Below are 27,069 nucleotides of genomic sequence, written 5' to 3'. Positions count from 1 at the left end.
GCCTCCGGAGATGGTTTGGCTGCCCCCTCCCCCTCCCCAGTGTCGCGAGTTGGCGCCGCTGCCACCCCCCTCTCAGCGCTCTCGGCCCCTCGGCCGGGCGGTACCGAGTCCTCCCGGCGTCCCCTCCTCGCCTCCCTCCGGCCAGCCATTCCCTGCGGAACTGCCACCCCCACCTTCGCCCCAGCCCTTTTCTCTCCCCGCCGAGCCGCGGCGGCAGCAGCAGCAGGAGGAGGAGCCGGAGCCCGGAGGCGGCGGTGGCCGGGGAGCCCATGGCGTACAGTCAGGGAGGCGGCAAGAAGAAAGTCTGCTACTACTACGATGGTGAGGGGCCCGGCCGGCAGGAGGGTGGGTGGGCAGGGCTGGTGCGCCAGGCCCGGAGCCGCGCCGAGTTCCGCGGCCGCCGACGCGAGTGGGCGCCGGAGCTGAGGGGTGGGAAGGAGGAGGGACCGACGTCTGGCCGCATCTTAACCCATTCCCGACCCGACGCCGTCAGGTGGAGCCCCTCCGCGGCGAGCGGCCCCCGCGGGCTCTGCAGCGGGAGCCAGGTGGACGCCCCCTTTTCCCCCCTGCCACTCTCTCTCCGGCAGTAACTGTCCGCCGCCCCAAAGGCGGCCCGCCTGTGGGACGGTGCCGGCCTACGCCGTCTTCGTGGAGGTGGCCAAGGGGATGGCCTGCCCTCTCTCTTCTCCTGCTCGCCACTTGCGGGGGTGGAGGTGTGGGGGTGCCCTGCTTCGGCCCCGACCCCTCCCCCCGGGTCAAAATAGCTACCCCGGCCGGGACTTCGCACAAAGCCCCGCGGCCGCGAGAGCCCCGCCCCCAGCCCCCGTCTCTCCCCACCCCCGTCACCGCTCGCTCCCGCCCCTCCCTTCCTCTCCGTCTGGGGCTGGTCCGCTGCGTCTGCTCCTTTCTCCGCCTCCAGCTTCAGCCCGGACCCCTCGACTGGGTCGGGGCTGGCGAGTAGTAACCGAGGGTGGGGGCCCACGTCCGCCTTGGGACACACTGACTATGCCGTTTACTTGGGCTCCATCCCTCTCCTTTGTTCACCGGGTTCTTTGAGCGCCACTTTCTCAGGATTCAAATGAAAGGCTTCCCTTCCTCGATAAAAATTGGGGTTTTCGAGTTTGAGGTAGTCAGTCTTCGCGGGAAATGTGACGGTGTTAGGGAAACGTGGAGCTGTTACTGCTTGTGTTGTAGATCAGACTCGATGGGTTCTGGCTTGTCTCTGTGAGAGGCGGTTACCACCCACTTCTTTGTTGCTCTTTGTTCGATCAGGAAATACACCCTGCTTTGGAGGTTTAGGAGAGCATTGGCCTCTTGCTTGTGAAAGCTGTTTCTAGGTGTTGGGAGTTTTGGTGTAGGAAAACTTTGAGGGGTAATGCAGGTGTACACTAATAAGGTAAGTTTGAGCTTGCGGTGCAGTAAATTATGAGAATCAGATAATTTAATTTTAGGGGTTCTCTGATTTGAAATTTGAGCAGTAACATTAAATTTCTTGAATTCTGTTTCTTGTGAAAATGGAGTAGTGACCTCTTCTGCAGATTTCACAAAGACATTAATTTGGTAAATAGTTTCTACTGGGTTACTCTCCAGAGAAGGATTTCGAAAATTTTACCGAGAAGCTAGGCCCAATAACCTGTAAGTCCTGCTTGATCTGTCTGAAGCAATACAAATCTTGGAAGTTGTTTTCTACATATGGTGTATTATGTGTATATTACAAAATCTTAGGTGGAAAGACCTTAGAGGTCTAGGTCAGAATAAATCTGATTTTAATTTGAAAATGGCCATACCATATTACTTCAGTTAGCAAAGATGAATCTTTTAATGCCTGATTACATAAAATGACCACCTGTGTCATTTGTGGAAAAACTTAAAATCATACAGAAGAAATCTGAATTGTTTTGATAGTTGATGGCTAGTATTAAATAGAGCTGTATTTTAAAAACATTTTTTTTAAGATTTTATTTATTTATTTGACAGAGATAGAGACAGCCAGCGAGAGAGGGAACACAAGCAGGGGGAGTGGGACAGGAAGAAGCAGGCTCCCAGCAGAGGAGCCTGATGTGGGGCTCGATCCCAGAATGCCGGGATCACGCCCTGAGCCGAAGGCAGGCGCCCCATTAAAAACATTTTTTGAGAGCACTACCTATATGTGTAATACAAATCGAAATTATGCCTCCTGGAGGAGTAAAGATAGGAGTACATTTTAATTTAATATGAATTTATATTTGTTAAAATCATTCTTTAAGTTTTCATGCATATTATGAGACAGTGGTAAAACCCAAGCCCTGGATTCTGATCAAATTGGAAAGTAAATAACCCTGTGTGAGAGCTAATTTTTACAATGATACTGTTCCTAAGGTTTAGAGATTTATTCTTGTCGAGTTGGGGTAAAAGAAAGGCTTAAAAAGTTGGGGAAACTGAGGCTAAGGCTCTTACTTAGCAGCTGTTAGTTGCTATTGACAGTGATAGGCTCTGATGAAGTAAGCAGCTTTTAACTTCTTGTCACCAGACTTGAATTGTAGAACGGAAGGTACACTTAAGTAACAGTTTTATGAATAGCTGTTTGTTTCTGGCCCCTTTATGATGAGTGTTTGCCGAGGGAATGGGATGCCCAAGGCAGGATGTGGACTTGGTAGGTAGAGTTTGAAATATTCAAGTCCCGTGATTGCTGCTTAATACTTTGCTATAGACCATTCAGCTGCTTTACTGATGGCCAAAACCAGTGTATAACTGAATATTTGGAAATCTCTCATTAGGTTATATGCCTTTTGTCTAAGGCTCATGCCTCATTTTTAGAATGGAATTTTTAGTTGGCTTGCATTTGGAGTATTCTTTGGGTTTAGGGGGGCTAATTAAATTGTTTTGTAGAAATTATTAAAGGGGTTGGGATCGTTATGCTAATTATTAGTATGTGATAGTATATTTACTAAACCTTGAACAATTCCAAAAACTTATATTTTCATAACTTAAAAAACCCTATTTTGTCAGCTTAAAAAGGTAGTGGTATTTTTTTTCTTTTGGGGGGAGGAAAGAAGATGCAAGTAAAGCAGCTTCTGCACCAAAGAATTGGGAGATTTGAAGGTATAGAATGTGGATTGGATTGGAACTAAAAATCTGCTAGCCTAAATTGTCTTGTTTTAACTTGGTAAAGAAAGTAGAAGGAAGAAAGAGTACAGGAATGAAGTAGTGGATCCTATAACCATAGGAATCCTGCCTGTAGGCTTAGTGGGACCATTAGGCACACTCTTGACAACACAGACTATCTAGCAAATGAAAGGAACTTCTAAAGACATGTATTTTTTTCTGTATGCTTTAGTGTTCAGTACTATACCCTTTAGATGACTGGAATGCTGGTTCCAGCTGAACCTTCAGGCATTAATGGATGAGTTAAATTTTTGAGGAAAGTAAAAGAAGTTCACTTTTCTTACTGTAGATATTGACCCATACCTCCAAAGTTTTCAAAAACTTAATTCTAAGTCTTGGTCATCTTGTATGTATTGCATGATTATCGTTGCTCTGTAAAATGATATACCTAGTGGCTTGAATTCTGTACTTAAATGTAATTAGCAAACCAGTTGTGTTAGTCCAAATTACAATACTCACAAATTATGATACTTTATCTAGGGGGCGCCTGGGTGGAGCAGTCAGTTAAGTGTTAGACTTGATTTCAGCTCAGGTCATGATCTCAGGGTCTTTAGATGGAGCCCTGCATTGGGCTTCGTGCTTAGCACAGCGTCTGCTGGAGATTCTCTCTCCCTCTGCCCTTTCCCTTGCTCTCTTGCACATGTAAATAAATAAATAAAACCTTCATTAAAAAAAAGAAATAATTTATAATACTTTATCTAGAAATGTTAAGTGTACTTTGTTTTGAATTAAGCTTTAGGCCAATCACATTTAGTGCCTGTTTTATGATGTACACAATATAATAGGGCTGAATAAAAGCATAATTTACATGATTGTGTAGATACTGCTCTGTGCTCTATTTTTTCCTCTTCTGATAGGGTGCATCATAAAGTTTGGAGACAAGTGGTTCAGCGAAAAGCACTCAACACTATACAAAGATAGAATATAAAATTTACCAAGATCATGCCTCCCAGTATTCTTGTAGTTTACTCTAGGAGATTATAAGAATTTATTTGGCAGCAAACTAATTGGCAGATATTTTTAGACCTTTATTTGTAACAACCATGCCAACATCTTTCGGTAGATAGCCTTTAATAAAATTGCATGGGTTCTTAGCTGTAGTATAAATATTATCCATAAAATAGGTAATCCTTTCTTCCAAAACAGGTAATCAGCAAATCAGAGTGCTGAATGAATTACAGCAGCAGTTCATAAATACCAGTAGTCTTTTTTTTTTTAAAGATTTTATTTATTTATTTGAGAGAGAGAGAGAGCACACGAGCAAGTGGGACAGAAGGAGCAGAGGGAGAGGGACAAGCAGACTCCACACTGAGCACAGAGCCTGATATGGGGCTTGATCCCACGACCCTAAGATCATCATGACCTGAGCCAAAGTCCAGAGTTGACCCTTAACCGACTGAGTCAACCCACGTGCCACCATAAATACCAGTAGTCTTAATTGCACATCATTATTTAAACATAGTAGGGTGTAATGCTCAAATAAAACAGCTATTCTTATGCTTGGGTCCTCTTCCCCAGCTATTCTTTACTATTCGTTTCCTTCAGATTTCACCTAATCAGACTTTTTTCCTATTACCTTAATTCTCATTGCTGCTTTTCTCCTTGTAAGTCACTTGTACTATTATCCTATTTCTAGCACCTAAATTTTGTCCTCCTCACTAGAATATAAACTTCACGAGGACAGAGTCTGTTTTGCTTATGTCTGTATTCTCTACCATGTAAATAAAAATGAAAGGTTTTTTTAATTATTGGTGAATAAATGATTAGTACCCTATTTTTATGGGTAGAGCACTTTCATGTAACATTCTCTCTGCTACTTACAACCATTCTGAGTTACAGACAGGATCAGTGGCATTTTGTCTATTTTATGGATGAAAATAGTTTGGTATCGCTGTTTGACTCAGTCCACTCCTTATCCTTTACCACACTGATTTTAATGTCCAAGAAGAGGTCAATACCTCGCACTTGAAGATTTTTCTTCCTTCTTTTGGTGATGCAAGTGGAACTCTTTGCACTGATACAAAAAAAAACAAAACAAGTATTAAGTAATTATTTCTTTTTCCCAACAAAAACTTGTAAATGCTTCAGTTGACAAATACTTAAGGAAACAGTTGTACTGGTAATCTCTTAGGGAATGATAATAGCATTGAAACATAGATGAGATCAGATTTAGAAGTTAAAGTATAAAGGGGCGTCTGGGTGGCTCAGGTGGTTAAGTGTCTGCCTTCAAGTTTCTGCCTTGCAGCTCAGGTCATGAACTCAGGGTCCTGGGGTCAAGCCCCACATTGGGCTCCCTTCTCAGCCGAGAGCCTGCTTCCCTCTCTCCCCACCCGAGCTTGTGCTTTCTCTTGCTATCTCTCAAATAAAATCTTTAAAAAAAAAAAAAAAGTTAAAGTATAAGGATGTTTGTACTGGTTAATAAGTCTTATTCCTCTCTAATAACTGTTGGTTTATACTTGTTCATGAAATCAACTTTGGGTTTAGAAGTATCAAATGGGCTTAAAGTCCCTGTGTGCCAAGTGGACAAAAGATTATTTAAGTCCTAAGAATGAAATAAACTGTATGCTAGATAGTAAGAGTGGGGACCTTAGTAGGGTACTCAAGGAAGGCCTGCAGGAAAAGAATGAGCCAGCCTTAAAAGAATTTTCCTGTAAGATATTGCAGACTGCAAAGGCCACATAGTTAGGATTTGGCACACTGAACAAAAAGGAAGACATGGGGGAACAGTGGGATGCCAGGCTAGGTAGTGAAGGGCCATACCACAAAAACTTTGTAGTAAGAGATTTGAACTTGGTTCAGGGAGTAGAAAACCACTGAAGGATTTTTAAATGTAACTCAGGTGGAGAAAGGATGGTGAAGAGTAATGAAGACTGAAAGCAAGAATTGAATGCTTGTTGGTCCATATAAAATATAATGGTTGTGGCTGACAGAAATGGACCCATTTAACAGAGGTTTTGGGGGTACAACAAATAGAACTTGTTAATGGATTAGACATGGAGCTGGAGCTGGTTGATGGTGGTACAGAATAAAGGATGGACGACTCCTCTTAGTTTCTAGATTGAACAGTTAGATGACTTATTGCTGAGAGAGGATTTTTAGGGCATCACTCTTGTTCGCTGGCTTATCCAAGCACCTAGAATAGTGCATGGCGCACGGTAGTCTCTTGATTTGTTATATGAATGAATGAACATGAGAAACTCCTGATATTTCAAGATTGGTGCAGAGTGGCTATGGGGTAGTCCAGGACAGTGGTATTATGGAAGCCAGTGGCCAGAGTGTTTAAGCTAGTGGTGGACTTAAGTAAGTAGTGTGTGGAAGGTGAAAATAATACTATAGTTTTTCTTCCTTTGGTTGTTTTGTTTATTTTCTGGATAATTTTTGTAGCCTGTGTCTCTTTAGGGGTAAAGGTACATTTTGCAATCTTAAAATTCAAAATTATCTGAAAATGGGAAGAAAAATCTGTAACTCCTTTGGAATCAAAGCTTAATCTGAATTAATACTTACAATCTTTATTCTGCTTACTGTGAATATTCACACATTTTTGCTGCAAAAATATTGTTTGATTATAGAATGCTGTACAGATCCCAGGGTATCACGTAATATACAGCAGATGTAACATTACTACATTTATTTTTTTTTAATATATTTTTTTTATTTGACAGAGATAGACAGCCAGCGAGAGAGGGAACACAAGCAGGGGGAGTGGGAGAGGAAGAAGCAGGCTCATAGCGGAGGAGCCTGATGTGGGGCTCGATCCCATAACGCCGGGATCACGCCCTGAGCCGAAGGCAGATGCTTAACAACTGTGCCACCCAGGCGCCCCCATTACTACATTTATAAAACCTGAAAAAAAAATCTAAAATACATCTAGTCCTAAGTACTTTGGATAAGAGAATGTAGATCTTAGTAGTCATTTCATTCTGATAGCTTCTTCTGAAGAGTGAGCAATTTCTAAAATTTTGCAGATAACTAATTCTTTATGGTAATTTCTTCACATTGATAATTAAAGTTTGTTGTATTCAAGGAACCACCTTGTGTTAATTTTCCCAGATGTTTGCTTCTTTGGTAATGCATTTTTGTGTATTTTGGTAAAAATCAAGATAATATTTAAAATGCCCGAATTATGTTACTAACCATTTAAATCATGAATGGAATTTGTAGGTGCTTAAACTGAGAAAAGACATTTTATGTTTAATAAAAAAATGGTTGGCTACAAAACAACCTTGTAGAGAATTTTGAGATATGGGATTAAGCCAGAAAGTGTTGGGAGATGTTTCTTTTATAACCCCCTTACGTTTTGAAGGAATTCTTGATAAACGAAATAGCACTTATCTTTGGCTTAGCTCCCCTTGTGGACATGTGTCATTTAGGAAGTGCCCATATTTTTGATGGGCCTGGGGCCCCTAATTGTAGCAGAGAAACTTGTTGAAAGCTATGTATATACTCAAACAAAATTTGAGGACTCAATTGGTTTAAAAAAAAAAAAAGTTGTTACTTTCATGATATTGGATAGGTAGTTTCTTATATTCATTTTCTCTAAATTAACAAATATCCTAAGCCTTTATTAAAATATTTGTATTACAGGGGCGCCTGGGTGGCACAGTGGTTAAGCGTCTGCCTTCGGCTCAGGGCGTGATCCCGGCGTTATGGGATCGACCCACGTCAGGCTCCTCTGCTATGAGCCTGCTTCTTCCTCTCCCTCTCCCCCTGCTTGTGTTTCCTCTCTCGCTGGCTGTCTCTTTCTCTGTCGAATAAATAATAAAATCTTTAAAAAAAAAAAATTTGTATTACATACTACATCCTTTTCTTGCCAGGCTTTTCCCTACCATTTCTTTCTCGTGACTGAAAATGCCATTGCTTTCTTCGAAGCTACTGCTTAAGATTGTTTGCATTGCTCTGCGTGTGTTTGAATCTAGCTCCTCTGGCTTGCTAGTTAGGTTACTTTGGCAATGTTACCTGACTCAGCTGCATCTCACCTTTCTTCACTATAGGAACAATAGTAATAATACCTACATCATAGGGTTAATTGAGAAGATTAACTGATAATACATGTGAAGTGCTTAGAATAGTACCTCCTAGTGAACACTCAATAAATGTTAATTGCTGCTATCGTCATGTTTTTTTTTAAACAGGCTTGCTGAGAAATTGCAACTGTAGTCTCCTTTCTGTAGGTTATTGACATCTTTCCTGTTATATTATTTGTGGCTTTCCATTGGATTCTCAGTATGTCTGTAATAGAATATTTGATCTTAAAATGAGATAGATGTTAAAAACATTTCATGTTAGTAAATCTTACACAGACATTTGGAAGTTCTGTGAAGACTAGTTTTATTCCAACTCCCGTGATTTCTTCTGGTGGTGGTGATAACTTAGAAATACCTCCCTTGCATTAACTTGGGTACCTGATGCCTTGTAATTCTAGTGGGCTTTCCATACCTTAAGAATTTTAGACCAGGCTGCTTTCAAGGAACTATGTGTAGTGCCAACCATGTAGAGACGAGCTTTACAGCCCATCCTTATAAAGGTAGTTTATTTCACGCATAGTCTCTGAATTGTGATAAATGCAGAGGAATGTTGCACATCCCCTTAGCCCTGCTTGCTATTTGTCTGTATTGTCTTAGCCTTGTTGTTGGCTCTTGTTTTAAGGAAGGTGACTTTCCCTTAAACTCTGTATATATTGTTTTCAAAAGAGAGTTTGTGTTGGAAATGAAGAATTAAGTAAATTAACGGTATACCAACAAAATCAAGCAGTAGTGGTATTTAGAAATAGGTAGGTTATAAAATAGGCCTGTTGGGAAGTAGGAATGTTCATCCCAGACTATTATCAAATAAATGGAAGAGAAAGAAACACAGGTTTTTGAGTTCTCAGTTTCTATTAAATAAAAAAAAGTGTGTATTTAGGCAGGATTTGAAATATTTTTTTTTTTATCCTGAAGGTGGGGAGATGCCATTCTTTATCCCTTGCTTTTATATAAACGTGTTGGAATGATTAACTTCAAGCTATTAAAATCAGCTTGACTGTCCTAATAAAAATTTGGAATTATTTATTTAAAGACCAGAATTAATACTAAAAGTAATTTCTAATTTTATACAGGCTGTTGAAAAAAGTGCTTGTTACATTTAAAAAATACTATATTTTTAGGGGTTTCCTTAATATTACTTTATTATAAAAACACTGGATCATCACCTAAAAGTATTGATTTCATTGACATTCGATAGGTGAAAATTTGGTTTAAGACATTGGTAATATAAGATGTCATAGAGAGATAGGCTGGCAGTTACAACTTTTAATCATGAAGAATGAGACAGAATATCCTTCTTATCTTAAAAAAATGTCCTGAGTATGCCTTACCAGAGCAAAACTTTATTTAGGGTCTAAGTTTCATTTACCAAAAATTTTCTCTTATAAAGACTGTGATGGATGTGTAGAACGTCTTAATCCCCATAATTCCAACTTAAAGAATTTCTGGGAAGCCAGTAAATATTCAAGAAGCAATATTTGCTGTAAAATTTTTAAATAATAACTGAAACTCAGAATTTACTTTAGGCATCTGAATTTGCTCATAAATACAAAAAATAATGATCAATTTAAGTGAGTAAAACTACTTTTTGTGTATTTTATTAGGGCTAATCCAAAATTTTGGTAAACTGGAAATCAGAAAAGCTTGCTTGCTTTAACCTATAAATAAACGTCATATGTATTAACGGAGTTATCACATATAAATGCGTATGCAGTATCTTGGTTTTCTAATACAGTTTGAAAGTTGAAAAATCTAAAATCATTATTTAAGGTTTTAAATCTTGTTGTAAGTGCCTTCTAATGATGAACATACATAAATTTAGATCATTTGTGAAGATTTTCTTGTTTGTATTGTTCAGTTTGTCTTTTTTCTATTTTAGGTGATATTGGAAATTACTATTATGGACAGGGTCATCCCATGAAACCTCATAGAATCCGCATGACCCATAACTTGCTGCTAAATTATGGCTTATATAGAAAAATGGAAATATATGTGAGTATACCTTTTGATGAATATTCATCAGTGATAATTTTTTTTAATCTGCTTTGAAACTTTGTTTATTGTTCTCTTTGAAGTGCATTTAGCAGATGAAAAGGTCTGGAATAAAACAGAAAATCCTCTTTTTGTTTTATTCTTCAGAGAAAACTGAGAGTGTGGGAACTATGACTTCTCTTGTCCCTCTTCCTCAACCATTTTTTAAAAGTTTCTCTTACCCCACCTTTTCACATTCTGGAGAACAACTCGGTTTAGCATACAAAATATTTTTGTTACAGTAGTGGTTGACCTGGCTGTGCTGCTGAAGAGTTGACCTGGGACTATTACAAAAGAACTACGTAGAAAATTCTACAAATATTTATTGGCATACGGAACAGTGCGTTAGTGGGCATGCACAGTTACAGCTAACATTTAGGATACGACCACCTTAAATGTTTTTGCACTGATGGAGGTATATATAAACAAATGCAAGGCACAACAATTCTTGCCTATTTGGGGAGAAGAGAAAGACTTGAAGCAGTTAGCAATATTGGGTGTCTATGAGTTACTTTCTTTCAGATACAAACATTTACAGAAGAGGAATTGGATAGATCTTCGTGGAAGCGTTCTGGGAGAAGTGTGTCATAAATGAAATTGAGCTCTTGGGAACAAGGATAATTAGGATAGGCAAAGGAAAGGAAGAGAGATCGTGAACAAAGACTTATAATTGAGAATGAGTCTCATTCTCACTGGATATAGAACAGAATGTTTATGATGGAAAATGAGAGAAAGTAGTTTCTGAACACAGAGTCAACTTTGTAAGTGTTGACCCATTTCCACTAAAATAAAAGAAGTGATTAATATGTAGTTGGGGTCAGACCTGTCTAATGCTTTTAAAGGAGTAGGAATTAGCTTTGGAATTGATTACTGTTTTCTAAAACACACAGGTATAAATTTGGATTAGCTTTGGAATTTATTTTGTTCTGGCAGACCTAGTTCTTTTGAGAGGACTATTAGGGGAAATGGTATACTTTGTGTTTGATAACTCTGATATAACCAATTGTAGTTCCACAATTCTGACATTTGTTTTTCTTCACAGAGGCCCCATAAAGCCACTGCTGAAGAAATGACAAAATACCACAGTGATGAGTACATCAAATTTCTACGTTCAATAAGACCAGATAACATGTCTGAGTATAGTAAGCAGATGCAGAGATGTACGTTTCTATGTTAAAAGTACATATTAGTATTGATAAGTATAAATGAGTATTTTTAAGAAGCTTATAGAGTTATCCAAATCTAGGTATTCTGCCTTATCTAAAATACTTTTTAAAATTAATTATTGGTTTGAAAAGTCAGTGTAAAAGTACTAAAGCTACTTTATTTATTCTTGTTTTTGTTTTTTTAAAGATTTTATTATTTGACAGAGAGGAGAGAGAGAGACAAGCAGGAGGAGCAGCAGGCAGAGGGAAAAGGAGAAGCAGACTCCCCGCTGAGCAGAAAGCCTGATGCAGGGCTTGATCCCAGGACTCTGAGAGTGTGACCTGAGCTGAAGGCAGACGCTTAACCAACTAAGCCACCCAGGTGCCCCCAAGAGCTATTTTAGATTAAAAAACAAAAACAGGGGCGCCTAATTGGCTCAGTTGGTTAAGTGTCTGAACTCTTGATTTCAGCTCAGGTCACCGTCTCAGGGTCTTGAGATTGAGCCCTGCATCAGGCTCCGCACTCAGCACAGAGGCAACTTGAGATTTTCTCTCTCCCTCTCCCTCCATCAAATAAATAAATAAAATCTTTAAAAAAAAAAATCTACCCAAAGCCTTTTGGTCTGCCAGACTGCCAAAGACCTGTCTTTGTTTTGGTCCCTTGTTAACTTAAAAAAAAAAAAAAAAAAAAAAAATATATATATATATATATATACACACACACACTTCGATTGGACTTAGCCTGATAATTTCTTCTATTCGTGTGCTTTAGTTAATGTGACTGTAATATATAATCTGTTCCTTCCCTTTGTTAGTGAAGCTTTTGATTTTCTTCTATATAGTATTCTGTTTATAAGATAAAAAGTGTTTTATTATTAGCAGTTGGTTGGCTTGAAAGTGAAATGCAAAATGTCATCCTAAAATGATTGGAACAGCGTTTTTTTAAAGCTTGATACTGAAGTTCATTCTCATCAGTATTTCTGTTCTGTAGACTCTGTAGTCTTTAGTGATATTTTTTTAAAAAGAACAATTTCAATAGTACTAAAGCATAGTTGCTAGACATCTTATACTATTTGTAGAACTTTGTATACATTTGTACTATAGATTATTTCATTTACTCAATAAAATGCTGTAATGTAAATAGAACATATTATTTATCCCTGGTTTTTTTTTTTTTTTTTTTGATGGAGATTCAGGCTTAGATTAAAAGTTATGGATAGATAGGGCAAATGAATTAACGGGTTTGATTTAATACACAATACTGAATTAAGATTTTGATTATATCTAAGCAGTAAGAAACTAAAATTCATTATAGTGATGATAAATTATGGGTATACAAAGCTTGTAAAATAATTACCCTTATTTTTTAAGAGGTTATAATTTGGGGGGTGGGAAGAGGCTGAGAATGGGTCATGTACATAATGTGTCCCTTTATCCTGTCAGTACTAAGGAACTAAGTATATTGTGATGTGTCATGTATCTGTATGTCGTTTCCTTGTGCTTTTTATACCCCTTCCTTCTGTGTCTTGGGTGTTACGAACCTAGTTAATTCTTACCATCCTTTAAGATTGGGTAGGGAACCAGCTGCTTTATCTTTTTAGTACTCACTAAAATACATTTCAAAGTTAATGGATGTTCTGTGCATTTAGGGAGTTTTAGAGAAAATAAATCATAAAGGAATTAAAGTTGCTTAAATTTTTTAGAATCCTGATTAATTCATTGTATGTTTAAGGAGAAATGCCTAAAATTTAAGTGCATGTTTTAATTAAATAAATCAAATGCCTTTTATATTTTGATGGCTATTAATTTTTTTAGTAATAGAGCAGAGATGTTCTACAAATAATCCTGGTAAGATTTGTTGGTGGTGTTTCATGCATAGCACTTTAATTAGCTTGGATAAAATGATAAATTGTATTTTTAAATAGCAAAGTTTAGATTTCTTCTATGATGTGTGTTCTGTGATTGCATCAAATAAAAAAGTATTCGTAAGGAACAAATTTTGGAAGAAAATCTTTTCATTAATTCATAGAATGGATACTAACTGAAATCCAACTTTCACAGTTAATGTTGGAGAAGATTGTCCAGTGTTTGATGGACTCTTTGAGTTTTGTCAGCTCTCAACTGGTGGCTCGGTTGGTAAGTGTCCTGATTCAGATCTTAAAATTGATTTAAATCTGTATGTAACTTTTAGGTTATTTGTTTAAAGCAAAAGTTTTTAGTGGTAGTGGATTTTGATAACAAAAAGTAGTCTCTATGTTTATAGTAGTACAGTTGTCTTTAAAAATCCACATTATTGGGGCACCTGACTGACTCAGTTGATGGAATATGTGACTTGATCTGGGAGTTGTAAGGTCAAGCCCCACACTGGGTGTAGAGCTTACTTTAAAAAAAATAATAAATAAAAGTAGTTACCTTTTTTCTTTAAAAATAAATAAATAAACCCCATGCTTTATGATCATAATGACTTGAACTTTTTCTTACTTCTGTTGTATTTTCACTTAAGAGATTTCTCTCTATCTCTCTTCTAGCTGCCACTTTCCATATATACTCTTATTTAATCAGATCACAGCTGTAGGATAATACTTATCTAAGGAGAAACTGTTGTTAGTGTTCCAATGATCCTTATCTTTTTGTAATTTTAAACTTTTTTTATACATGGCATACTCTTTCCTATAGGGCTTTTGTCTAGTTATATTAATTTTTTTATTTTAAACACTTTCAAAGTCTACCCTGTCTTGTCTGTTAGCTGGGGCTGTGAAGTTAAACCGACAACAAACTGATATGGCTGTTAACTGGGCTGGAGGATTACATCACGCTAAGAAATCAGAAGCATCAGGATTCTGTTACGTTAATGATATTGTACTTGCTATCCTTGAATTACTAAAGTAAGTTAATTTATGTTGCTGTTTTTCTTACGTGAAAAAGTTTTAATTAAAACGATACAAGTCTGTAACTTTTAAAAATATATCAAAGAAACAGCAGGTTAAAAATAGTTCATTGGTGAGTCTTGTATGGATTCATTGCAAACTGTTGTAGAAATACAGGACATTTTCCCATTCTTTGGATTAATAAGAATGAGAAATGTATATACATGCTTAAAACTCTCATTTAATACCCTTTAAAAAAACTAGAAGTAGTTAGGAGATTTAGATTTAAGTTACAGTTTCAACTCATGCAAGATGACACAACCCTGGAATTTTATGTGCTAATAACATTTTGTAAGTTTTAACTTCTGAAGGCAAAAATTTGAAATCTTGTGTTTAAGAAAATTTGTTCATTGAGTCTAGCTAATTGCCTGGTTTCCACATGGAATGGGGCTTTGTTCTCTACTAATGGTTATAATTATCTCTAAATTACTAAAGGAGTTAGTTTTAAAGTTATCCTTGACTGTAGTTTGAGTTAGATCTATAGAGAGACTTAAGAATTTGGAAATTTACAACATTTTTTTTTAACCATTATCAGTTGTAACATGTCTTAGCAGATTCCACTTCAGATTGTAGTGAATTAGTTTTTTCTCAGTATCAAAAATGTTCTTGCCTGTAATTATTCCATGAATACTGTTTATAGAGACTAATTTTTCAGTTATTTAAAATTTGATACTAACTCCTCAGATAAACAACTAAAATGTTTCAGTTAACTCACTGAGAGCCCAGGAAAACCACTTGAAATTATTTGCCTTGGTTTTTAATTCACTATTGATTTTGGTTCTTGTGTCTTCATCTCTGAGCAGCGGTTCTTACCCACTTGCTTATAGCGTTAAACACGTTTTAACTTAATTTGTTTAGACATATTTCTTTAACTGGTGTGATCAATCACGATTTAATTAATTGACTTTTGATAAGCCACTTATGAACCACTCAGAAATTTACTTGGTTAACCACTTTTTTATCATTTTTGTGAAGAAAGTCTACTAGGATGAGACATTCCACTTTTTTTTTCCCTTCCGAAAGCTTTGCTGAATGGTGCTATCCTGTGAGTTGAGAATATTCTGATGAGTGCTTAGTTTGATAATGTCAGTTTATATGATTCTTCAACATAGTGATGGTATCATTCTGTAGCAAACACACAAAGCGCTGCCATTTAATTTAATTTAATAACAAAATAATTCTCAGTTCACCATGCCATAAAAGTATGACATTTAAAGTTCATTTCCTTTTGTTTTGGCACGGGTATGTACTAGTAGGAAGACGTCACAGTACGGTGATACACACGGTTCTTAAAACAGTCCACGCTGTCACTGCATCACAGCATTTGTAGTGCTCCAGGCAGCACCGTGAAGTGAGAAGAGTACCACATGTGCTTTCTGTCACAGCTACTCTACTTTGCAGTTGAAAACACAAAAGAAGCCATAGATAATTTGTAAACAAATAAGCATGGCCATGTTTCAGTAATACTGTATTTATGGACATTGAAATTTGCATTTCCCTTGTCACATATGAAATATGCTTGTTTTCATTTTACTTTTCAGTGAATTAAAAGTGTAAAAACTATTCTTACCTCAAGGCTTTACAAAAAGACTCCGTTGGTCAGATTTGGGCTTTTAACCATAGATTGCTAACCACTATTTTATAATATTGAAAATTTACTAAAGAGATGTTTTAAAGTAATAATAGTGTAAGTACAGTATAATCTTCAGTTGTTAATATATAAAAACAGGTAGTATGTTTTTAAAACATGTAGAACTGGGCAGATTTTACAGGGGGAGTAAATATATTTTCTTACCAAGATTGGGGCTAAAGGGAGGAGGACTTAAAGATCTAAGGCTCAATCTTGTAACTTTAGATGTTTGAATGGTCTCTTAGGCTGGAAATAAAGTAAAAAAGGGGATTAAACATTCTGAAATGCAAGAGCTCAAAAATAGTTTTTCTGAACCCATGGTGGTTCTTCCCATCTTTTAAAACCTCTTAAAAACTTAACTGGTGGCTTTGTTTTCAGGTATCACCAGAGAGTCTTATATATTGATATTGATATCCATCATGGTGATGGTGTTGAAGAAGCTTTTTATACAACAGATCGTGTAATGACTGTATCATTCCATAAATATGGGGAATACTTTCCTGGAACAGGAGACTTGAGGGTAAGACTGAATTTCTGCCTGAATAAGTATTATGATATAAATATTAGGAGAACTGAGGAAGCTAATAATCATGTATCTAAACTAATACTGTTCCTGAGTCATTCATTTAGAAACTTGTGTGCAGAATTGAGTCATTTTATATGCTATATAACATTTGTTAGAATTCACTTTTGTTGACTATAAGCAAACATTTAATGAGAACTGAGAGGACTTTATTTTGCTCAGCCATTTTTCTTTGGTTGAATAATTATTTTTGAACATCCCTGAAGCATGAAGAAGTTTTCTAGATGTTTATTTGCATCTTCAAAACCTACTTGACAGTAGCCAACGTTGCTGTTGATTGTAAAATTGGTGGAAGAAAATACTAAGTCTTTTTTAGGTTCTTGTACTCTGCTCCTTTTACGATGAGTCTTGATTTAATAGGCCTTATTTTAAAATCTTTTTCCTTAAGCTTCTGAAATTTGTAGTCTATACCATTTGGAGAAAGAATACTGTAGCTTATCCTGCCTGCCTATTACATTAAGTGCATTTCTTTTATATTTCTCTTATCTTCTTCCATTCAGTGCTTTTTTTATCGTATGTGTGTGAAAACCACTGGTCAGTTCTTGTTTGTACAAAGTTCCTCAAGTTTTTTCACTTCGCTAGTTTTTCTTGAACCAAACCATGTGCCTGTTGAAATTTATTCAAAAATTTAAATAGCCGTTTTTAATTCAGCCTGGATTATATGGGAAATTTCTCTTCTCACGGCACTCAGTATTCTAAGTTATTTTATTAAGGTTATTTTTCATATCTGTGGTATGTAGTTAACCAAAAGTTTGAGGAGTGGCCTTATATTTCAAATATGAATTTTTTTTTATTTGGCCACAAGATGGTGCTCTTTCAGTAAGAGTTGTGATGGTGAAATTTTTCTTTACTTATAAATGGATAGAAGGTCGATTGTTTATTTGAGTTTAAATTATGTGGCTTTTAAAATTGCAAATGTATATTTTCAGTTCCATGCCTGTTTGCTCCTTCAGTGCCTTTTCCCCTTGGTCTTAACTTATATACTGATTCTTAGAATATGACTCTTAAACTAGCAGTATCAGCAGCTCCCAGGAACATACTGTTAGGCATCAGAAACTGATTCTGCACACTAAAGTTTGAGAACCACTAACTAAAGTTTGAGAACCACTACTCTAAACCAGTAGAATTCCTTTGTCGACAGCCATTGTACTCAGTGGAAATTCAGCAAAACCTTCCCAGTTTTAAGCTTAAAGTCTCTTTTCAATATAACCTAACTAATCTCAGAAATGGTAAAATGTGGCCTCTGTGTTCATTTCTGACAGTATTCTTATGACTGTTTGAAGTTGTTAGAAATTATTGGAAAATGGGTGTTTTTTAAAGATTTTAGAATGACTTTTAAATTCTCTTTTACTCGCTAAAGATTTTACGCTTACTATATGAAATGTCGTCATAATATTTTCCCTTTGGTTATTATAAAAGTGTGCCCAAAATTTGTAAGGAAATCAAAATCAGTCATTATACCTGGAGTTATATTTAGAATTTCATAAAACTTGTGTGTATCTTTGATGTTAGTTTACTAAACATTCCCTTTTCTACCTGCCAATTCATTCTAAATTAGAAAAGAAAGCTGCTTTGAGCTTAGATCCTTGTTAAAACTGCTTGCATTTATTAGATCAGGAGTCTAAAGTAGAGGAAAAGGGGGTATGATAAAGTAGCGTTTGAGGAATAAGAAGTGGAAGGGATTAAGTTTGGTGTAACAAGGGCGGCAGCTGAAGTGCCAACTTTTGGCTAGAGTGAGAAGTGCCGACCAACTTTCTGTATTCTGAAATCTTTGTGTCAAAGTATAGTCTAGGAGTTTAGTTTTAGTGCAGGATTTTAGGGATTCACAATGCTTTAGTTTATCCACATCTAAATGGTTTGTAAATACAAACATATAAACATTTAGATTTAGATTTCTTCAAGAAAAATTGCTGGGGGAGATATGTAATTCCACTTTTTTCTCCTTTGGCAGTTGGGTCATGATAACTCTAATATTGAAGGATAAACTATGCTTTTTTAAAATGAATCAAGCTCAGATCATTATATGAGAGATAAAGGGAGTCTTATACAAAAGCATTAGTAATCCTAAGGATTCATGTGTACTGAGACCTAATTTAAAACACATAAGAATCAGTTACTGCCAATTCTTAAGTGTTGCAGTGAAAGAACTGTTTTGTAGCAATTTTTGTGCCATACCATTTCTTCTAGGAATTATATGTGTGTTTGCACTCAGGTACATTTACACACATGTATCTATGCATGCATAATATATACAAACAGTATATGTAGTGTGTGTGTGTGTGTGTGTGTTATGTATTTTAAGTGTGTATATATTGCTGAATGCGGTTCTCCATTTCCCTTGCTTCTTTGGGAAGTATTAATGCCTAGAGTGGTATTTATTCAACAAGTAGAAACAAAATTTATTTCAAGCCCAATTAAAGAGCGGATTCTGGTGCTTTAGTCTGCAGTTGTCAAAACTTGAGGAAAGTAGGAGCTTTTCTTTCATCATAAATAAACTTATACCGGAATGTGAGCCACAAGAGGAATTCTGCATTATAGAGACAATTGTCCTGCACGATTCTTTGGCTTAGAGTATTTTCTGTAGTTTTACTCATAACGTTGTCTTACATATTCTGTTCGTGATTAATTTCTTGGTCTAATGTAATATTGCCTTTAATTGTTAAATTTCTTTTCTCTCCAAATAACCATTACCGATTAATTTGAATCAGTTCTGTTCAGCTTAGTAAAACAACCCATTAATATTGCAATTTACACTTACTCTGTATTATTTCCTTTCTTAACCTAAAAGATGTATTCATAATTGGTAATTGTTACCTAGTTTTTTAATCCTGTAAAAAAATACTTTAATAAACATGTCAAGCATTTTTACTCTCAGATATTCTCTAAGAGCTGTTTGTGTATTTCAGGATATTGGTGCAGGAAAAGGCAAATACTATGCTGTCAATTTTCCAATGAGAGATGGTATAGATGATGAATCCTATGGGCAGATATTTAAGCCTGTAAGTATTATTATTTTCAAAATCAAAATGGAATTTTAAAATAATTTTACAGACAGTAACATGTGTTATCTTGTACATAGATTATCTCAAAGGTGATGGAAATGTACCAGCCCAGTGCTGTGGTGCTCCAGTGTGGTGCGGACTCACTATCTGGTGACAGGCTCGGGTGCTTCAATCTGACAGTCAAAGGTAAGCAGTTCTAAAGGGTGATAGTCCAAGGAACATGCATTTTCTTTTCTCCTAGAACTTCCCATAAAAGTTATCATTATAATTTTTTGCCTACTATATTAACACAGAGCCACATGTTTTGTATTTTTCATTGGTTTTTGTCAAATATATGTATGCATTTGGAATTGATATTTATAACTATAATTAATGCTGTTTCAGTAAATTTGGTTGTTTTTTATTTTGTTCATACATACATACATGAATACAAAGGTTTTTGCAATCCCAGCCAAGGCAGCCATTTTAGGTGTTTTTGGTTGCTTCTTTTGGTATTTATCTTCAAATAACATGCAACCTAACTGTTTATTTCTCTTATTTTGTTTTTATTTTTAGTTTAGTTTGCATTTATTATCTTTTTAAAACTTATTTTAAAATACTTAGATTTGTTGTTACCCAAATCTTTTTTTTTTCCTCAGGTCATGCTAAATGTGTAGAAGTTGTGAAAACTTTCAATTTACCATTACTGATGCTTGGGGGGGGTGGATACACTATTCGTAATGTTGCTCGATGTTGGACATACGAGACTGCAGTTGCCCTTGATTGTGAGATTCCCAATGGTAAGTATTATTATGATATCTTTATTGGATGGAATTGTCAATATATACTGATGAACGGATGGATGGTTAGAGTAGATTCCAAACCATGTAAATAGGAGAGCAGTCACTTTATTTTAGAAGTTTTCTTGGGGAATATTTCACAGCTTGAATCTGGATTTTGTGCATGGGTTTGTGTGAAAACCGAGCTTTTAATATGTCACTTTATTTCATTGTTTTTAATAGAATTGCCATATAATGATTACTTTGAGTATTTTGGCCCGGACTTCAAACTGCATATTAGTCCTTCAAACATGACAAACCAGAACACTCCAGAATATATGGAAAAGATAAAGTAAGAGATCATTGAATTGATGTGATAAACATTTCATCTTTATTTTTATATATCAGATATTTCCTTTGTCTTTTTCAAAAGCATTTGAAACCTTAAGATTATGGATTTCTTTATTTTTTCTGAGATAATGAAAATGTATTTCATAGCTCAAAAATGTTTCCATTTTCTATTAAGATGGATTTTTAAATTTCAAAGGGCACAGTAAATTGTATACTTGCCTTACATGAAAGTGAAATTTTCCTTTTCGAAACATTTTGGTAAAGCTTTATCTCCAAGAACAAAGTGTGTGTTTGTTTATTTATTTATTTTTTAGAAGATTTTATTTATTTATTTGATAGAGACAGCCAGCGAGAGAGGGAACACAGGCAGGGGGAGTGGGAGAGGAAGAAGCAGGCTCCCAGCAGAGACGCGTGATGTGGGGCTCAATCCCAGGACTCTGGGATCACGCCCTGAGCTGAAGGCAGATGCCTAACGACTGCGCCACTCAGGTGCCCCTCCCAAGAACAAAGTGTTTAGAGAGCTATTGTAGTACAGAGACGCAAGTTTGTGTCCTCTCTCTCTCTGTCACACACTAGTTTTGTGACATTTGGCAGGTTAATTTGCATTTAGGCTTATATTTTCTCATCATTGAAATGGGGAATGAAATAGTATGTATGTTGTAAATTTTGAGGATTTAGATGGATTAATGATAGTCTGTGAAGTATCATGCTTTTATGTTATTAACTCATAGGGTAAGTCAGATAAAAGATGAAATTTTTGCTAATGCTTCCTCTTACATTTAAGAGGAACTTGAAAAGAAATGAATTTTGTCTAATAAATTTGCGTGTGTAATTTAGACAGCGTTTATTTGAAAATTTACGCATGTTACCTCATGCACCTGGCGTCCAGATGCAAGCTATTCCAGAAGATGCTGTTCATGAAGACAGCGGAGATGAAGATGGAGAAGATCCGGATAAGAGAATTTCTAGTAAGATAATGCTTTGATGTGTATTCTACTACATTCTTCTGATTTGTTAAAAATTATGACAACTAATTAAAGGTTTTAGTGGTCCAAGAACTTCACTATGGGTTATGTTTCATGAGAACACTATTATTGTCCTTTTTTCCCCATTTTTAATCTTACATAGATTTTAACTTTTTTTTTTTAAGATTTTATTTATTTATTTGACAGAGCACAAGTGTGGGGGGGGAGAGGGAGAAGCAGGCTCCCCACACAGCAGGGAGCCCAATGGCGGGGTTCAATCCCCGGACCCTGGGATCATGACCTGAGCCAAAGGCAGACAGTTAACTGATTGAGCCACCCAGGCGCCCTTAGATTTAACTTTCTTATGCCTTAAAGCCTGATTTGAGTATCATGTTTTTAGTTGATGTGACTCTATATATATGATCAAGGAGTGCCTAGGTGGCTCAGTCAGTTAAGCATCTGAGACTTGATTTTCACTAAGGTCATGATTTCAGGGTCATGAGCTCGAACCCCGCACTGGGCCCCACACTGGGTGTAGAGCTGCTTGGGATTCCCTCTCCCTCCCTCTCTATCCTCCCCCCACCCCCGCACATGCATTTGTGCATGCACACTCTCAAAAAAAAAAAATGTAAATTTGGGAATGTGAATTGGAAAGTAATGCCATTTACCCAAAGGAGAATGGATTCAGTAACATTAAGCACCCTCAGTTTGATTCCCTGTCCTCTCATTCCACTTAATATTGATTGCTAGAGTTGTAGCATAATGGTATCTGTTGTGGTGTAGTCCTTCTAACATACTTGGTATTAATGATATTTTTAGTGTCTATCTGCATCTCCTTTTAGCTCTGAAATAAATGGTCACTCTTTAGATAAAGACACCTTCTATTAATAAAACATAGTTTTTCCCTCTAAATTTTTTTTTGAGATCCCCAAATGTTTTTTATGTTTCTTTGAATTACTTCTTCCTAGATCAAATCTAAATTTTCAGTATTGAACAAACTGTGCATTCAGCTCTAATCTTAAGATTATTAAGCATCAGTTACCCTGTACTTTTAGATGTGGAAATTTGTTGGTACTTTTGTACATGAGTGTATTATAACAATTATAAAACCTGTGACTGCCTTTGTCAACTTTTATTAAAATCTTTAATAATCAGTTCGAGCCTCAGACAAACGGATAGCTTGTGATGAAGAATTCTCAGATTCTGAGGATGAAGGAGAAGGAGGACGTAGAAATGTGGCTGATCATAAGAAAGGAGCAAAGAAAGCTAGAATTGAAGAAGACAAGAAGGAAACAGAGGACAAAAAAGCAGGTCAGATTTATTTTTTGGCAAATGTATTTTAATTGTAAGTTTTTAAAATGAGCTTCACTGCAATTATTTATGAAATCCTGAAGTCAGTTGCACAAGTATTAAAGGGGTGGTTATGTTAAAGTAGATGACATTTTTCCCTGTGGTAAGTGGTGCTTACTTTTTAAACCCTTTATTTAAAACTCTGTTAATGTTACTAGTCACATTTGCTCTTATAATCTAGAAAACCTTCTTACCTTCTCTTGCTGACATAGGTGTAAAATAGCAAACATCACACTATGATACAGATTGGGTAAGAAGACAAAGTGGTTGTAGATCCATTTGTAGTCTGAGCAGAGCTCAAATTCTGAGATAGCTTTTAACTACCTAAAGTCTATTTGATGGGAATAAGACACGAAAGAAGAGTTATCCTTAGACCAGTTTCACCATTGTGAGAAAGCTAATAGAGTAGACTTTGCTCAGAAATTGTTTGATGAAAATATAAAAACTCTGAGGAAAGATAAGGTATTTGGAAGCTGGGTTGGAGGAGGGAGGTATAATACTTTGATGCCATAACTTAAAAATGCTGCTAGCTTGGCTTTGGATAAAATGATGCTTTAGCCTGTAAATTTACCACCAGAAGCTAGTATCTTTTATCTGAGTTCCCAGAGTGCTTACACATACCTTGGTCATTTTATTTAACGTATAATGCCTCGTTACAGGATTTTATGTACCTCCATGCTAGATTGAGCTGCTCATGGTTAGGGAACACAGTATCTTAAATATATTCATACCACTTGTGCATTTCTTGATTGAATGGATACCTGATACCTGTATACGGGTAAGGGTGGTGAACATGAGTTTTAGTTGGTTGCTAATTTTGACCCTGCAGCTTGTGGAAAACTGATAGACATACTTGGCCAGCATCCTTTTCCTTATATCTGTCACATCGAAGTTTCATGAGTAAGCTAGTTATCATGTTCTTTCTTCTTTTTTACTAGAGAGCTTAGGACTCCCCAGCATATCTGACACTTCCAGTTGTTCTTTTACTCGTGATGCACTCCTCTGTAGGCTCCCATTCTCTGCCATTTTCTTATTTTAACTCTCGAATGTATCACAGTGATGGCTCCAGTCTGCTCTTACATACTGATTGACATCCAGAAATTCCACTTATATTTGAGGTAAGGAGGGCTTAGCTTTAGCTGTAGGGTTTTTCTAGTATTTTTCATTTCTTTCACCATCAGTACATATTCTTGTCATTTTTGAAGTTTCTTCTCATTTTAAAAATCTTTAGCTTTTTTGTGCTTTTTTTATCCCCCCAAATGGGAAAGCACCTTCACTAGGGTGCTACTTGTGTTTCATTGCTGTTCTAGCTAAAAATGAGAGTACCTTTTCATCTGACTTAATGACCTTGTAGTGGATTAATCTCCTCTAAACTTCTGCTGATAATGATAATGAAAAAAATATTATTTTATGGCGGCTCCTCTTCTAACACCTTCCAGTTTAAAATCCTTTGTCTTACACGTAAAGAAGTGTTACCATAGAAACCCTTTTTAAAAAATCTGTAAATCAGAACCTAAAGTTGGGGCTATTTCTTTTTTCTTCCTCCCTTTCCCAATTCTTTTTTGGTACTTTGTATTACTGAGTTTACGTATCCAAAATTAAGCCAGCTATCGAAAAAAAAGTCATAGTATCCTTATTGTCACACACATTTGTATTGTAAGTCAGACCAGTCCCCCTGAAATGTCTATGTAGAATGCTTAAAACATTGTGTTTATAATCAAATATCTTTATTAATAGTCAGGTCATTGCTTCACAACTTCGCTTCATGTGCTTCTTTAAAGAAATACAGCACATTTGGGCTAATTCGTTTTAGTAATCTTGAGTTTGTAGTGTTAAATGTTACTATTTTATTGATTTTTATTAGAATGATGAAGACTTATACAGTGAGGGTTAAAAGTGAGGGGTGTGAACAGTAGGATTTAGCTTCTACTGTGCTCTGGACCTGCCTTACCTAATTCTCCTCTCTTCTCACAATACTTCAGTCCCAGTGGTCTTTTAGTTCTTACTTTTAACCCGTTAGTCTCCGTCTTGCCTGCGGCACCTGGGTGACTCAGTCTTGGTTAAGCATCTGCCTTTATCTTAGGTCGGGATCCCAGGATCCTAGGAGTCCTGCATCGGGCTCCCTGCTCTGCTGGGAGCCTCCTCCTCCTTCTGCCTCCTGCCCCCGCCCATATCTCATGAATAAATAAATAAAATCTTTTAAAACAATTCTGTCTTGCCTCAAAATCCTTCTAAGTTTTCCTTCTGTTCAGGATACTTCATCCCTTTTCCCACCCAAAAGCTGTTCATTCTTAGGAATACCTCATATGTCACTTCTGTGTGGTAGTCTTTCCCAGCCTCCCTCAGTGCTGTGCTTGTGTCTGTAGGCTGAACTTCTCCACAGCACTATCCGAGCTGTAATATTGTAGTACAAGGGAAACAAAACTTCAGAAGGGCAGGACCTATGTTGTTACATTGACCTCCTTGAACCTGTTAGCAAAGTTTCTGTAGTTACTGAATTCGTGGATAGTAAGATTGTATATGACAGCTTTTTATGTTTTAAGTAAAGTATATTTTAAAATGTATATATATTTTAAAATAGGCTTCAATCTCTTCCCAATTTTTGTTTTTAGACGTTAAGGAAGAAGATAAATCCAAGGACAGTAGTGGTGAAAAAACAGATACCAAAGGGTAAATTGTATTCCTTATCTAGTAATTTTTATATACTATAAAAATAATAAATACATTCACTTTGGGTGTATATGTGTGTATTCTTTTAAGAAGTGCTAGACTGAACTTGCCTGAGAGCATCAGTAAGTTGTATGAGGTGCTCTAAGTTTTAGTCCATATTGGTGCAGAAGGTAATAGATGCCATCTTAACCATCAGTTTATGTGTTGGCTGTTCATCTGTTACTTGCCTTAAAAAATGATAAAGACTAGAAATAATACTGTATAACTGAACATAAATCAGTTTGTACTCTTGTACGTAATGTATCTGAAACCATTTGCTATTAACTTTATGTGATCTTTTCCTGGTTCTCTTAATTTCTGTATGTGTGAATTTTTTGTGTTCAGTTGGATAAATTTATTCACTGAGCTAGCATAACACAATTCATAATGCAATTATGTTTAGCAAAATCATAATTGAGATTTTTATTGTCAGAAAGCGTATAAATACTTGACCACGTATAATTTTGTGCTAGCCTTTATAGGATAACTTGGAATAGATTGTAAAATCACTGGAAAGATTAAGGGAGTCAGTACTCTAAAAACAAGGCATTATCATGTGTTTCTGGGCATGACCCTATAGGACCTTAATATTTTATGTTGCCTCTTTTAACAGAGCCAAATCAGAACAGCTCAGCAACCCTTGAATTTGATTGTCTCACCAATTTCAGAAACCATAAATGAGTGAGAAAATATTGGAAAGAAAATTTTTTTCTTTTTGAAGACTTCTGGCTTCATTTTATACTACTTTGGCATGGACTGTATTTATTTTCAAAATGGCTTTTTTTGTTTTTGTTTCTCTTGGCAAGTTTTATTGTGAGTTTTCTAATTATGAAGCAAAATTTCTTTTCTCCACCATGCTTTATGTGATAGTATTTAAAATTGATGTGAGTTATTATGTCAAAAACTGATTAAAGAAGTAATTGGCCTTTCTGAGCTGATTTTTCCATCTTTTGTAATTATCTTTATTAAAAAATTGTACTTGGATTGTCTTTTGTCTGTTTCTTACAACATGAAATCCTTTTTCGGGAGCTAATAATGACTTTCTGTACAATTAGAATACAGTAGGAGTGAAAGTAACTGATTACAACTTCAAGGACATCCATTTACTATTCAGGAAAGAGTATTTTACAGTACTTATTTCTTAATGCAATAGCAGTTCTACCATCTTGTTTTTTATAGTTTGGCCAGTCACTACCAGTGAAAATTGGCATCTCATATAATAATTTATCTCTAAATTAATAATATAAGCTGGGCGATTGAAATACAGGAATAATATTTGAGCTGAACCAAAGAGTACCAAATTTGGAAATGAAAATTCTGAATTGAAAGAGAAAATCATAATCAGAGAAGGAAACCGTCTTCCATACTGGGCAATATGTGACTTTGTTCCCAACCCCCACTATGTACCAAGTAGAAAAGGAATTGTATGGTTGTGTTTGGCCAGAATTTTCCT

The 27,069-nt window shown here is 36.3% G+C and overlaps 1 protein-coding gene across 1 annotated transcript; it reads left to right on the top strand.

Moving 5' to 3' along the window:
- The first annotated feature begins 42 nt into the window (after nucleotides 1-42).
- On the top strand, nucleotides 43-26,600 carry HDAC2 (histone deacetylase 2). Its single transcript, XM_002922788.4, has 14 exons — nucleotides 43-321; nucleotides 10,045-10,157; nucleotides 11,239-11,356; nucleotides 13,403-13,477; nucleotides 14,088-14,226; nucleotides 16,277-16,418; nucleotides 19,388-19,480; nucleotides 19,561-19,669; nucleotides 20,122-20,262; nucleotides 20,485-20,593; nucleotides 21,430-21,560; nucleotides 22,713-22,868; nucleotides 25,520-25,577; nucleotides 26,230-26,600. Exons 1-14 carry the CDS (start codon nucleotides 270-272, stop codon nucleotides 26,258-26,260), a joined length of 1,467 nt encoding a protein of 488 aa, XP_002922834.1. The 5' UTR covers nucleotides 43-269; the 3' UTR covers nucleotides 26,261-26,600.
- Nucleotides 26,601-27,069: the final 469 nt, after the last annotated feature.

This window comes from Ailuropoda melanoleuca, chromosome 10, assembly GCF_002007445.2.
Source record: "Ailuropoda melanoleuca isolate Jingjing chromosome 10, ASM200744v2, whole genome shotgun sequence".
Taxonomy (NCBI): Eukaryota; Metazoa; Chordata; class Mammalia; order Carnivora; family Ursidae; genus Ailuropoda; species Ailuropoda melanoleuca.
Note: the sequence above shows the minus strand (reverse complement) of the source record. Positions and strands in the feature narration are given on the sequence as shown.